Genomic DNA, 13,787 nt, shown 5'->3' with positions numbered 1-13,787 from the left:
CCCCTTCAAATATGAAAACTGAGTAGCTAATTGGGGAAAATGTGGAACTTATACACTTTAATAGTAAAAACAACAAAAATATACTTTGGTTCCTTGAAAGGCCAGTTAAGAAGGAGACAAAGACAAGTAGGATAAGAGGGAAATTAAAAGGCTGCGGGGCAGGGGGGAAGGCTGGAAGAGGGGAGGGGGGAGAGAGAGATAAGAGAAGGGAACCAAGATAGAGTAAATGAGGGGAAAAATCTAAGAGAATTAGGGAAAGGGAGAAGTGGAGAGTGAAAGGCAGTAAATTCTGGGCTTTCCTGACCTAAGCCTATCATTTAACTGTTTTTATTATACATGCTCATTAGCTAAAAGATTCCAGAGAGGTTAAAAATAAAGTGATTTTTCTTCAAAATTCTGATTTAGCTATCCATCAGTTAAACTTCTATTTATAAAACCTAAGTTGCCTTCATGAAATCTGGATTACTTCAAGCTAATCAAAGAAATAACTATTTTTTGGGCCAGACCCAGTCCAGAAGTTTCCTGCTCACTGTGTTCCTCGATATAAATGTTTAAAACTCTAATTATGTGATTTGTCAAATCCTCGAAACACTAACCACAATCCAAAAATCATTTCCTAAGCCATGATCTTACTGAAGCCAATGTCCATAGAGATGTGCATTTAATTTAATATAGAAGTTATTAAATTAAACCTAATTTAATAACTAGGTTTTGTCATTTTTGACCTTGGATGCACAAGACATGAGAGAACACCAGCACAGCAAAACTTTAAAAATGAAACAAAACAAAATCTTCCAACTTTTAAATCTGATGTTAAATTCAGAAAAAAGGAAGTAAAGGAACATTGAAAACTCTTTAAAAGGGGAATAAAAGGCAACTAGACCAAACAAACCAGGACAAAATGCTTAGAAGGGGGTGGGGGTGGGGTATGAAACAGCAAATTAAATTACAAATAGCAGCCCCACTGTTAGTTTCTTTTAAAAGTACTGATATTCTCTTTTAGGGAAAGTTGTGCTAAGGCAGTTAATGCTTAGGTGTGATGATTAAGGACCTTTTAGCTACTTACCAGGAAACTGACTCCAAAACTACTAACAGAGACAGTAAGATGGTGAGGATAACTACATTTGAGACCTCAAACTGAGTACATAATAGAATTACTGACAGTCTTTTATATACTATACCACATACATAGTTTCCCTTTAACAGTTATATATACAGCAAGACTCCTTTTTAAAGAGCATCTATTAAAGGATTAAATTTGTTAACATTTCCTAGCACCAAATAAATAGTATGTACGCACTTATTTTTGGATACCAAGTCAAGGCACAATTAATGAAAATTTAAGTCAAAATGTTTTCTAAATGCTTGTTAAAATTTGGCATCTAGTATATTCAGACATTCAGTCATTCTACAATAATTTAAAATTTAGTCTCTAACAAAATTTTAATCCTTAATATCCCCTAGAATATAGTATTTCACATAAAGCGACATATATTATACTGTCATACATTTCTAAAGAATTCCTGCAAGTTAGTGACTTTCCCATCCAAATACCAAAAGCCCATGAATAAGCCTTATTTTAAAATTTCCCTACAAATAGAGAAAACAAACCTTACAAGTTCATTTCCAAAAGCAATCCCTGCTCAGACTTTCTCCATTTAGGAGCAATCATTTACCTTTCCGCTGGTGGTGAGAGGGGGCTGGTGTTGCCAAAGACAATCTCTAGTAGCTGCTAGGTCATGCTTTCCTGCTTAAACTCAAGACATCCATGAGGTGTCTGCTACCTGAATATCATAAACCTGTAGTCATGCAAAGACTGAAAATACAGAAACGTTCCTCCCCTAGTATTTCAACCCTATTCAATTAAAAATCCTTGTAAGGATAAATGTTTTCTTACCAGGATACTAAAAAAAACCCTAATGTTTTAAGCTTGTGGCTTGCTTTGCGCTTTGTTTTAAAAACGTCTGTTCAGGGAAAGTTTCTCTGAACAAGGAGAGTATTAGGCATTTCCAAAACAGTCACATGTTTGCTTGGTATGCAAAAATTAATTTCTGAAACAACTCAATTTTTAAATTAACTCCAGCTTTCTTAAGCTGGGTTATATTTCCTTTTTAAAAACTCTGAATTATTTTCATATATATATATATATATTTTAAATGATTTTGTCTGGCACAAGGAAAAGATTGCTCAACAAGTCTACTCCCTTAACATGTATTCTTTAAAAAGTGTTTTACTGTTCAATTAAAATTAGTATAAAAAACCCAACTCACTGGCAAAGTAGAAAGAAGGGCTTGTCTCCTTGTTGTATGGTAATTTGGGACATGCTGAATTTGGGAAATAGAAAGGTTAATTAGCCTTTTAAGGTGTGCATTTTCCTAATTTTCTGGAAAGGTTGACATATTTAGTAATTTCTTTTTGTATTCATGCATAACTCATTTTTCTTATTTTACAAGAGATGACAAGCACTTTAAACATCACTACAAAATTAAATAAGATAGGGCTGAAGCAAAAGACACTTTTCTTCTGTATTGGGTTGTCAAGTACCACATGCTCACTTAGTTAAATGAAAGGAATAAAGTTATTATCTAATAAAAAGACCAACATTGCATTCCACTGAACACCTTGATATAAATAATGTACCAAAACAAAATAATATTTACCAAGTTTAATTTAAAAGACTAATCCAATTTTGCAAATCATTAATAGAAATGTCACCTTACACCTTATTCTGTAAGATGTTTACTAGGCATCTGGTAATGGATCCAAAAATTCAGAAACAATAATATTAAACAAGGGTACAATATCATTTCTTATTAAACTGTCTACATAAAGTTGTGTGCGTGTGTGTGTGTGTGAGTACACTTGTAAGGATATGCACCAAAATGTTAACTGGTGATTGTAAGGGAGAAGATTAATAGGTGCATTTTAAATCTTTTTGCCTACTGTATTTTCGAATTTATCCGCATTAAACTACCGAAAATAAAGCAAAAAAAGGATTCTGGATTTAACTCTTTCTGAATAGAGAAAACTTCATTATTACTGTTTCTAAAAGGGAAAACAAAGTTAGATGAATGAAACAAAATGAGATGAATTATAAGACCAGATGTTAAGGAAACAAAGAGTAACTTATTAGGAGGAAGAGGGCAGAGGCAATGATGAAAGTGAAGTTAAAGTTAAGGTCAAAGAGATGAAGTTTGTGATCAAAGTCCTTCCTAAGATATCTAGAAAGAGTACAAGGTCAACAATTCTTAGAATGTATTTCCTAATAATTTAAATGTTCAGTGATCTGTTAGCATATTTATATTAAATACACCAAAAAATTAAAAAACAATAACCAGCCTTTCATCTTGTAGTCATTTCTATTCGCAAAGGTTTTTGCTATGACCATAACAATTAATGAATGACAAAAAGGTGACATATAATTGTCATTAACATCTGGGTGCATATTCTTTTGTTTGCATTAAAAGTTTAAAAAAATCTAGATAGAATGTAGCTTAAGAATAAATATAATTCATACTCAAACTATTTGGTTCCTTTTGGAATATAAAATATAAACTGTTCAAGGGAAATGAAAATAAAATTAGCATTTCTATGCAAGTTTTGTCTTACAGTTTAAAATAACGTATTTAAAATTTGTCTATATTCAGCATAATTGTATTTGGAAGATCTAAAATAACTGAAATAAATTATTGAAGAATTAATGAACTTGCTAAAGCAGATTAAATTATGGCTTATTGTGGTAAAGAACAAACCAATTCATTTCCCAGTGTTCTCTTTAGGGTATGAAGTATCCAAAACAGAACCAGCAACAATCATACCAAATCTACAGCTTTGCCCCTAGCTGCCCTCATCAACACACATCAATGAAATATAATGCAATCTGTGTAAACTGCAGGAGAGTAATTCAGATTTGGTTGAGCAACTTTCTCCTGGTATCAAAGAACTAGCTTTGATGACTAATTCATTCCAGATTTCACTGGACATTAGGTCTAGTATTTTGTTTCTTTGCAATATTTACTATTTACCCACACTTGAATGGACTTCAGGGTCCAAGATCAACTGCTTTTCAAATGGAAATATTCTGGGAAGGTAGTTATAAAAACCATTAGTGCCTCAAATACAGTATTTACTGTACTGGCTGTTTCAAACCAATAAACATCCAATCAGCAGACAAAGTCAGATGTTGGTAGTGAGTGAATATACACTGAGGAGAAAGATTCTGCTTGACATCACAGTATTACTACAATGTCTCAAAGGTGTGGGCACACAAAAAAGCAATGGAAATTTTAGCTCAAGTTTCAGATCTTATTCCAAGGGGAGTATCCCAGAAAATGGGAAGAAAGAAATGTTTTTTCCATTTGTTACGTCAAGATGTATTCAGAAATGTATAATATGTACAATAAACAATCAAAATAAACTGTGTCACCTAAGACTTTAGCAAACTGGAAAATTACTGCAATGTATACAAATTGCATAAAAGTTAGTGTGATAAATCAGTGGTGCCTTTTCACACATACTTATTCCTGGTTAAGACAACTAAAGACAAGCCAATGATAGGAGATCACAACCAAAATCATAAGCCAAATCAGTATGTCAATCTTTCAATTAAATTATAGATGGGCTTCTTGAAAGAAATGTTTTTCAAAATTGGAGCAATCACATCATTTTAATTTAAAGAGCATAGTCAACAAGAGAAAATTTTAAGTGCGGAAAATTAAGATCTGACAAGTATTTTATTAAAAAAAAAAGCCTTTAATCATGTAAAATTCCTATCATTTGTGAACCAGTGGTAAAGGAGCATGCCTCCAGAAAGAAAACATTAGCAGTGGGTTCCCGGTGACAAGAATGATTGTTGCTGCCTGAGTCCTATATTCCTATAAACCTACAAAATGTTATAAACTGTTATCTAAAGTTAAAAAAAAATGAAAGCCTTTATATTCTTATTAGTCACTCAAAAAGTTGAAAGAGGTTTAAAAAATGACATGTCCTTGTAGTTACATGTAATATTAATTTCATTTTCATAGTGGTTCACTTTTCAATTGTATGAATAAACTTAAATTTCTCTCCCTCTCCAAAAAACTGAAATGCCAATGGGAAAACCTAAATGACAGTACAGGAGTTCTCAGAAAAGTTCAAAACAAAATTTAGATCTTAATAAAACTGGTACTAATTAAAGGTGCATTTTGAAAAACATAATACGGGACGACCCATTAATTCTATATTACAAAATATAAGTGGAAATCTTATTTTAAATTCTAACATTGAAAACAATATTATTACTTTAGACAGTTGCAAAGCTGACTTACACAAAGTTCTCCAGCCACAAAACTAAGATGGTAATTTTAGCTTATTACTCAGATATATCGTTTGATTTTATATAGAATACTTTTCATTTTATCACTGTATACTCATTTAAAGTATGAATCTGTCAAAAGCAGATCTAATATTACACAATTCCGACCACCTGAAATACAGCATGATGCAGAAACATAGTAGCATTGTAACAAATAGCAATAAAATATGCAATGTCAGTGACCCCCAGAGTAAGGAGTGAAGCAGAATGTTTTCTTGCTTTCATTACGGTAAAACTTTCTTGCATGCCTTAGGAAGGGTATACCAAATGATGTTACTGATGAGGAAGAGGAGAAAGATACCTTTCTCCACAAAAGATGCTTTTACACACATTATTACATTTTAGTTAAAGAGAGACAATGGAACAGAGAGAAATTTCAACGTAGAAATGATTTGCCAAGACTTATAGAGCAGGTCGGAGAGAGAAATGGATTCATCTTTTCTTTAGATTCTTGACCCTCAATGTCATAAAAGGCAGAGTTATTCTTAAACAGAGCATCTTTTCAGAGCTTAAAAACACAGTAAGAATAGTCACACACATTGAAAAAGACAAACAAACTGCTTCCTACCATACATCGCATGCGTCTGCTCATGAGCCCCGTATTGAGTTGCTGAAGAAGATACTAAACCAGGCTGGGCATGTGTTGGTGGTGCCATCATTCTAGCATTACCCTGTATTACAGGACTATAGACATGAGGATGCTGTGTTCAAACAAAAAATAAAGAAAAAAACATTAAAGTACCAGATATAGTCAAGTAGATTTTAGTTATGTCTTAATTCCATGGTTTCCAGGTTTCCAGAAACAACTCCTAAATCCTTATTTGGCTAGAAAGGATTTAGCCTTTGAAACACTTACACTGATCAGCAACTTTCTATTAGGTTAAAAAGGACCCCCAAATCCTTAGCTGCCTACCCCACCGTTAACGCATAGCACAAAATATAAAGGAAAAACCCCTTTACCATACTAAAAGTTACTTCAATGGAACAACAATTAAAAGAGTTATTAAGTCATATCAGGCTTACCTGAGACTGATAATGTGGCACATGCTGAACAAGAGGCTGATTTGGAAACTGCTGAGGACTATAGGCAACATACTGTGTGGAATAAGCTGGCGGGGTGGCCACAATTGGTGGGCCTGCTGCTGAGGCTGGGTGCATCATGGTACTCTGATGATGTTGGTCTTGCCGTTGTTGGGGCATATTTGGTACTGCAGGAAAAAACGACGTAATATTAGAACACAGCAGCTCCTTATTAGCATAAAATATATGAACATGGTCCATAAGGCTCTGCATGATTGGGTCAAAGCCTACCTCTCCAATGCCATGTTATACCACACCCATCCCCCTTCAGCCACTATGGGCTGTTTTCCTATCATATATGCTATTCCTCAGCCTCAAACCCCAATCCCCTACTGCCAGGTTGGAAAACTTTTACTTGTCCATCAAGTGTCAGCTTGAAAGCAACATTCTCAGAGAGATACTCTGTGATGACCCCCAGACTTCATCAAGTCCCTGTAATTACAAGACTCTTACAGCACTATGAAACAACATTTCCCTCATACTTCTCATATACACCCTGTTTGAGACACTGAATTATGCCATTGCTAGAGAAGGGCACTGGATTTTATTCAAAGGAAAACAGAAGTACAACAAAAAAGCCAAAACAGACCCAACACTTAACTCCATCTTTCTAAATTTCTTACCACCGAACTCTTGCTTTTTCAAACATAGCATCACACACTACCATGCAGCGCTTTTAAAAAATTGTAATAGCTCTTTTAAAACATTACTCTTTGTCTTGTATTACTCCACACAAATTTCTGCCTGTAATCTGCTCCATTAAAGCTCTAGTTAACAATTTAGCTCAACTGTCATCTCCTCTGTATCGTCTTTCCCAATCGCCCACAAAAGCGCTAGCTGCATGCTCTGTGTACCTTTTCCTCACATGTTTATTACAGCACTGACTGTTGTCTGTGATGGGTTTATGGTGCTATGTTAACCAAGCCACTTGAGGGAAGAAGTTGTGAACCACTGCTTACAGCAAGACACAAAGAATGTTGTAACTTCGTATGTTCACAAAATCATCAAAACTGACTACACAGGTAACTGCTAATGTAGAGACAGAATTTGTCTTTTTTAAAAAAATATTTGAAGGTTTTGCTAAAAATTTAATGACTGCTGCTGATACTTAGGAGAGCTAGTTACACACTGTGTTATCTAGTCAGAAAAGCAAACTTGAAAACAGAAAAAACCAATTAGGTAATATTGTTCTGAATTTAATCTTGAGATTCCCACATATTGAAAAAGCACACCCTTCTAGTAAAGAAAAGCCACCCAAAACTCAAATATCATTTTTATCACATGAAAGTTTGTCTAATTAAGCTAAATAAGCTTAACTTACTATCACTATTTCTTTTCATACTTTACAACCCTCACATATTAAATTTTTTTTCAAAAAGCCAGTCAAGTTACTGATTTTTAAAAATAAAAAATTCTAGTTATAAAAACAATGCTTGGGACTTCGCTGGGGGCTCAGTAGTTAAGAATTCGCCTGCCAATGCAGGGGACACACGTTCGAGCCCTGGTCCAGGAAGATTCCCACATGCCGCGGAGCAACTAAGCCTGTGCGCCACAACTACTGAGCCTGTGCTCTAGGGCCTGCGAGCCGCAACTACTGAACCCACGTGCTGCAGCTACTGAAGCCTGCACACCTAGAGCCCATGCTCCGCAACAAGAGAAACCACCACAATAAGAAGCCTGCGCGCAGTAACGAAGACACAACACAGCCAAAAACTAAAAATTAAACAAAACAAAACAAACAATGCTTGAACAAAACCTTAAAAGATAAAATATACAGAGATATACCTGGTTTTATGGTTGTATTACCCCCGACCCACCCAAACTGAATCTATCTTAATCTTAAACCACAGTTTAGACTGGCCATACTTCAGCCATTTCTTTACATCAATGGTTTTCAACTGGGAGCAATTTTGCCTTTCAAGGGGCATTTGGCAACATCTAGGAGACATTTTTGGTTGTCACAATTAGAGAAGGGGAGGATACTACTAGCATCTAATGGGTAGAGGCCAGGGATGCTAATAAACATCCTATAATGCACAGACCCCACCCCTAGTCTAACCCCCCACACAAAGAATATCTGTCCCAAAATGTTCCTGACTTCAGCATATTTTCAAATACAACTAAATTTTTCTCACAGGACGCAAAAATGGTAATGCTGCATTACATACCAAGAAGACAAAGAGGTGGTTTTGTGCAAAAAGGCACTACTATCATGAAGGAAAGATATGCCTTATATGATCTACGGCTGCATTTCAGAAGCAAGTCCTTAATTTTCCCTGTTATTTGAAGAGTAAAGCAGCAGGATATAAGATTAACATAAAGACGGCAAATAGCCTTCATATACATAGAAGATGCAATGGAAAAGATGAACCCACTCTACATTAACAATAAAAAAAGAAAATACCTAAGGCAAAAACTGAAGAAACACATAAAACTTTTAAGAGAAACTTAAAAATACTACTGAAGGGGCTTCCCTGGTGGTGCAGTGGTTAAGAATCTGCTTGCCAATGCAGGGAACACGGGTTCAAGCCCTGGCCCGGGAAGATCCCACATGCCGCGGAGCAAGTAAGCCCATGCGCCACAACTACAGAGCCCACGTGCCACAACTACTGAAGCCCATGTGCCTAGAGCCTGTGCTCCACAATAAGAGAAGCCACAACAATGAGAAGCCTGTGCACCACAATGAAGAGTAGCCCCTGCTTGCTGCAACTAGAAAAAGCCCGTGCACAGCAATGAAGACCCAACACAGTCAAAAAATAAAAACAATTAAATTAAAAAAAGAAAAACAAACAAAACAACTACTGAAGGTAGAGAAGCAGATTTAAACAAGCAGAAAGGCATCATTTGTTCATGGATAGGAAGACAATATAAAGATAGCAATTCTCCTTTAAGTTAATTTCTAAATTATATATTTATAAATTTAATGTAGTTCTAATGAAAATCCCAATTGGCAAACTGAATATTAAAACCCAGGAGTTCATTCTAATAGAACAACAACAACAAACCCTCACTGGTCAACCTTTAGGGATAATAGAAAACCAACTCATTATTTTGAGAACTGCCTTGAAATGATGGGCAGTTTAGCTGCCTTTCTATCACAAACTGTACCTCATGGTAACCAAATAGTTTGACAAGGTAAAGTTTTTCTTTATAGAAATAGTCCAGCTGATAATTGAAAAAGAGATGACAGAATGAGAATGCCGTTTTGCAATCCTTAGTGAAATAATGAATCTAGCGCTAGACAGTGATTGTCAGTGCTGCCAAAACAAACAGAGAAGAGCTGGTATGAAATGTTATCCTGGATAGATAAGGCAGCCAAGTTACTCCTACTATCCAGGAAAAAAAAAAGAAGACAGAGGTAAGACACTGACTCCTAATAAAAGTACACACATCATCTATGAAACATTCCAGGTTAAGTTTTAAAAAATACAAACTAATCTTTCTTATCTACAATCAGTTCACAAGGATTACAGGGGACAGAGGAACACTTTAAACAATATCACAGGGACACAATCCATGAAATTCAGATGGTGGGAAAGAATATAGGACAAAACAAATTAGATTTAAATAAGATAGAAACGGAAAAAACTAAGAAGAAACCTATAAGAGAGTTAACATTAAGAGAGAGAAACCAATCAAATGAAAAGTGTGGATTCTGGACTGTGGCTCAACAAGCCAACTATTAAGAAAAATTCATAAGACAGTAAGAAAAACTTGTGCTCTACACATTTGATAGGAAGAAATAACTGCTATTTTTTTTAGGTGTGAAAAATTGTATTTTAACTATGGTTTAAAAAAAGAGTCCATAACTCTGTGAGGGTATGAATGAACAAAACATGTCTTTAAAACCGTCATCATAAAAATTTACCACAACATAAAACAATTTAAAAAAATGACTTAAACATGATACACGAATGTAATTTGTAAATCTCATTTGGATCCTAACTGGAACAAATTAACCGTAAAAAAATATATACTTTAAAAATAGCCACAGAAATTTGAGGATAAAAGGGAATTACTGTTAAGTCTTTTTGGTGTGGTAACGATATAGTAATGTTTTATGTTTGTTTTTAAAAGACCCCTTATCTTTAAGAATTTTAAGATAAAGTATTTACAAATAAAATGGTGTATCCGGGACATGCTTCAAAACAATCTGAGAGGAGAGAGGTCCTGTAAATGAAACAAACTGGCCATGAGTTTTTTTTTTTCTAAATAAATTTATTTATTTATTTTCTTTTTGGCTGCATTGGGTCTTCATTGCTGCACGTGGGCATTCTGTGGTTGCAGCAAGGAGGGGCTACACTTCGTTGTGGTGAGCAGGCCTCTCACTGCGGTGGCTTCTCTTGTTGCAGAGCACGGGCTCTAGGCTCATGGGCTTCAGCAGTTGCAACACACAGGCTCAGTAGTTGTGGCTCGTGGGCTCTAGAGCGCAGGCTCAGTAGTTCTGGCGCACAGGCTTAGTTGCTCCACAGCATGTGGGATCTTCCTGGACCAGGGCTCGAACCTGTGTCCCCTGCATTGGCAGGCAGATTCTTAACCACTGCGCCACCAGGGAAGTCCTGGCCATGAGTTTCTAACTATTAAAGCTGACTGATGAGTACTTTTACATAATTGTACTAGTCTAACTGCTTACTTGTATATGTTTGAAATTTTCAGTAATAAAAACGTTCTTAAATGCCAACTGATTTTATTTTTTTAGTAGTCAACCTGAATATCAAGTTCATATGGAAAAATAAACAAGAAAGAAAAAAGTTAAGAAAACCTGAGGGGGGGAAAAATCAATGTTGGGAGTGGATGGATGGGAAAGTAGTCTTAACAGATAGACAGTTTAACAGAATGGAACAGAAAATCCAGATATAGATTTAACTACACATGGACACTTAATATATGATGAAAATGGCATTTCATATCAGTCTGTTCTCTGATCATAATGGAATGAAAAATAAAAAACAGAAATACCCAAATATTTGGAAATTAAAAACACACTACTACCACAACATAATAAAGGCCATATATGACAAACCCACAGCCAACATTGTTCTCAATGGTGAAAAACTGAAACCATTTCCACTAAGATCAGGAACAAGACAAGGTTGCCACTGTTATTCGACATAGTTTTGGAAGTTTTAGCCACAGCAATCAGAGAAGAAAAAGAAATAAAAAGAATCCAAACCGGAAAAGGAGAAGTAAAACTGTCACTGTTTGCAGATGACATGATACTATACATAGAGAATCCTAAAGATGCTACCAGAAAACTACCAGAGCTAATCAATGAATCTGGTAAAGTAGCAGGATACAAAATTAATGCACAGAAATCTCTTCCATTCCTATACACTAACGACAAAAAATCTGAACAAGAAATTAAGGAAACAATTCCATTTAGCATTGCAACAAAAAATAAAATACCTAGGAATAAACATTCCTATGGAGACAAAAGACCGGTATGCAGAAAACTATAAGACACTGATGAAAGAAATCAAAGATGACACAAACAGATGGAGAGATATACCATGTTCTTGGATTGGAAGAATCAATATTGTGAAAATGACAATACTATCCAAAGCAATCTACAGATTCAATGCAATCCCTATCAAATTACAAGTGGCATTTTTTTACAGAACTAGAACAAAAAATCTTAAAATTTATATGGAGACACAAAAGACCACAAATAGCCAAAGCAGTGTTGAGGGAAAAAAAACAGAGCTGGTGGAATCAGACTCCCTGACTTCAGACTATACTACAAAGCTACAGTAATCAAGACAATATGGTACTGGCACAAAAACAGAAATATAGATCAATGGAACAGGATAGAAAGCCCAGAGATAAACTCATGCACATATGGTCACCTTATCTTTGATAAAGGAGGCAAGAATATACAATGGAGAAAAGACAGTCTCTTCAATAAGTGGTGCTGGGAAAACTGGACAGCTACACGTAAAAGAATGAAATTAGAACACTCCCTAACACCATACACAAAAATAAACTCAAACTGGATTAAAGACCTAAATGTAAGGCCAGACACTATAAAACTCTTAGAGGAAAATATAGGCAGAACACTCTATGACATAAATCATAGCAAGATCCTTAGTGACCCACCTCCTAGAGAAATGGAAATAAAAACAAAAAAAACCAAATGCGATGTAATGAAACTTAAAAGCTTTTGCACAGCAACGGAAACCATAAACAAGATGAAAAGACAACCCTCAGAAAGGGAGAAAATATTTGCAAAAGAAACAACTGACAAAGGATTAATCTCCAAAATATATAAGCAACTCATGCAGCTCAATATCAAAAAGACAAACAACCCAATCCAAACATGGGCAGAAGACATTTCTCCAAAGAAGATACACAGATTTCCAACAAACATGTGAAAAGATGCTAAACATCACTAATCATTAGAGAAATGCAAATCAAAACTACAATGAGGTATCACCAGCCAGAATGGCCATCACACCAGTCAGAATGGCCATCATCAAAAAATCTACAAACAATAAATGCTGGAGAGGGTGTGGAGAAAAGGGAACCCTCTTGCACTGTTGATGGGAATGTAAATTGATACAGCCACTATGGAGAACAGTATGGAGGTTCCTTAAAAAACTAAAAATAGAACTACCATGTGACCCAGCAATCCCACTACTGGGCATATAGCCTGAGGAAAACCATAATTCAAAAAGAGTCATGTACCACAATGTTCACTGCAGCACTATTTACAATAGCCAGGACATGGAAGCAACCTAAGTGTCCATCAACAGATGAATGGATAAAGAAGATATGGCACATATATACAATGTAATATTACTCAGCCATAAAAAGAAATGAAACTGAGTTATCTGTAGTGAGGTGGATGGACCTAGAGTCTGTCATACAGAGTGAAGTAAGTCAGAAAGAGAAAAACAAATACCGTACGCTAACACATATATATGGAATCTAAAAAAAAAAAAAGGTTCTGATGAAACTAAGGGCAGGACAGTAATAAAGACACAAACGTAGAGAGTGGACTTAAGGACACGGGGAGGGGGAAGGGTAAGCTGGGATGAAGTGAGAGAGTGGCACTGACATATATACACTACCAAATGTAAAATAGATAGCTAGTGGGAAGCAGCCACATAGCACAGGGAGATCAGCTCGGTGCTTTGTGACCACCTAGAGGGGTGGGATAGGGAGGGTGGGAGGGAGACGCAAGAGGGAGGGGCTATGAGGATATATGTATACATATAGCTGATTCACTCTGTTATACAGCAGCAACTAACAGAACAATGTAAAACAATTATACTCCAATAAAGATGTTAAAAAACAAAACAAAACAAAACACTACTACATAACCCACTGGTCAAAGAAGAAATCATAAGACAGA

The 13,787-nt window shown here is 35.5% G+C and overlaps 1 protein-coding gene across 33 annotated transcripts in view; it reads right to left on the bottom strand.

Annotated features, from left to right (window-relative positions):
- Window positions 1-13,787, bottom strand: part of ATXN2 (ataxin 2) — a 127,612-nt gene that overhangs the window by 16,242 nt on the left and 97,583 nt on the right. For 30 of the 33 annotated variants that reach the window (XR_009534790.1, XR_009534792.1, XR_009534791.1 and 27 more), the window contains 3 exons: window positions 6,377-6,561; window positions 5,922-6,054; window positions 2,271-2,324 (listed from right to left, as the gene is read on the bottom strand). Coding sequence is in view for 13 of the 33 variants with exons in the window: in XM_060121362.1 (XP_059977345.1) it covers window positions 2,271-2,324; window positions 5,922-6,054; window positions 6,377-6,561 (372 nt within the window). In the remaining 20 variants the exon portion in view is untranslated. The remainder of the gene's footprint in view (window positions 1-2,270; window positions 2,325-5,921; window positions 6,055-6,376; window positions 6,562-13,787) is intronic. The other 3 variants (XM_060121370.1, XM_060121365.1, XM_060121374.1) reach the window with 1 other exon arrangement.

The sequence above is a fragment of the Lagenorhynchus albirostris genome, chromosome 14, assembly GCF_949774975.1.
Source record: "Lagenorhynchus albirostris chromosome 14, mLagAlb1.1, whole genome shotgun sequence".
In the NCBI taxonomy this organism is placed as follows: Eukaryota; Metazoa; Chordata; class Mammalia; order Artiodactyla; family Delphinidae; genus Lagenorhynchus; species Lagenorhynchus albirostris.
This window is presented reverse-complemented; position numbering and strand designations above follow the sequence as displayed.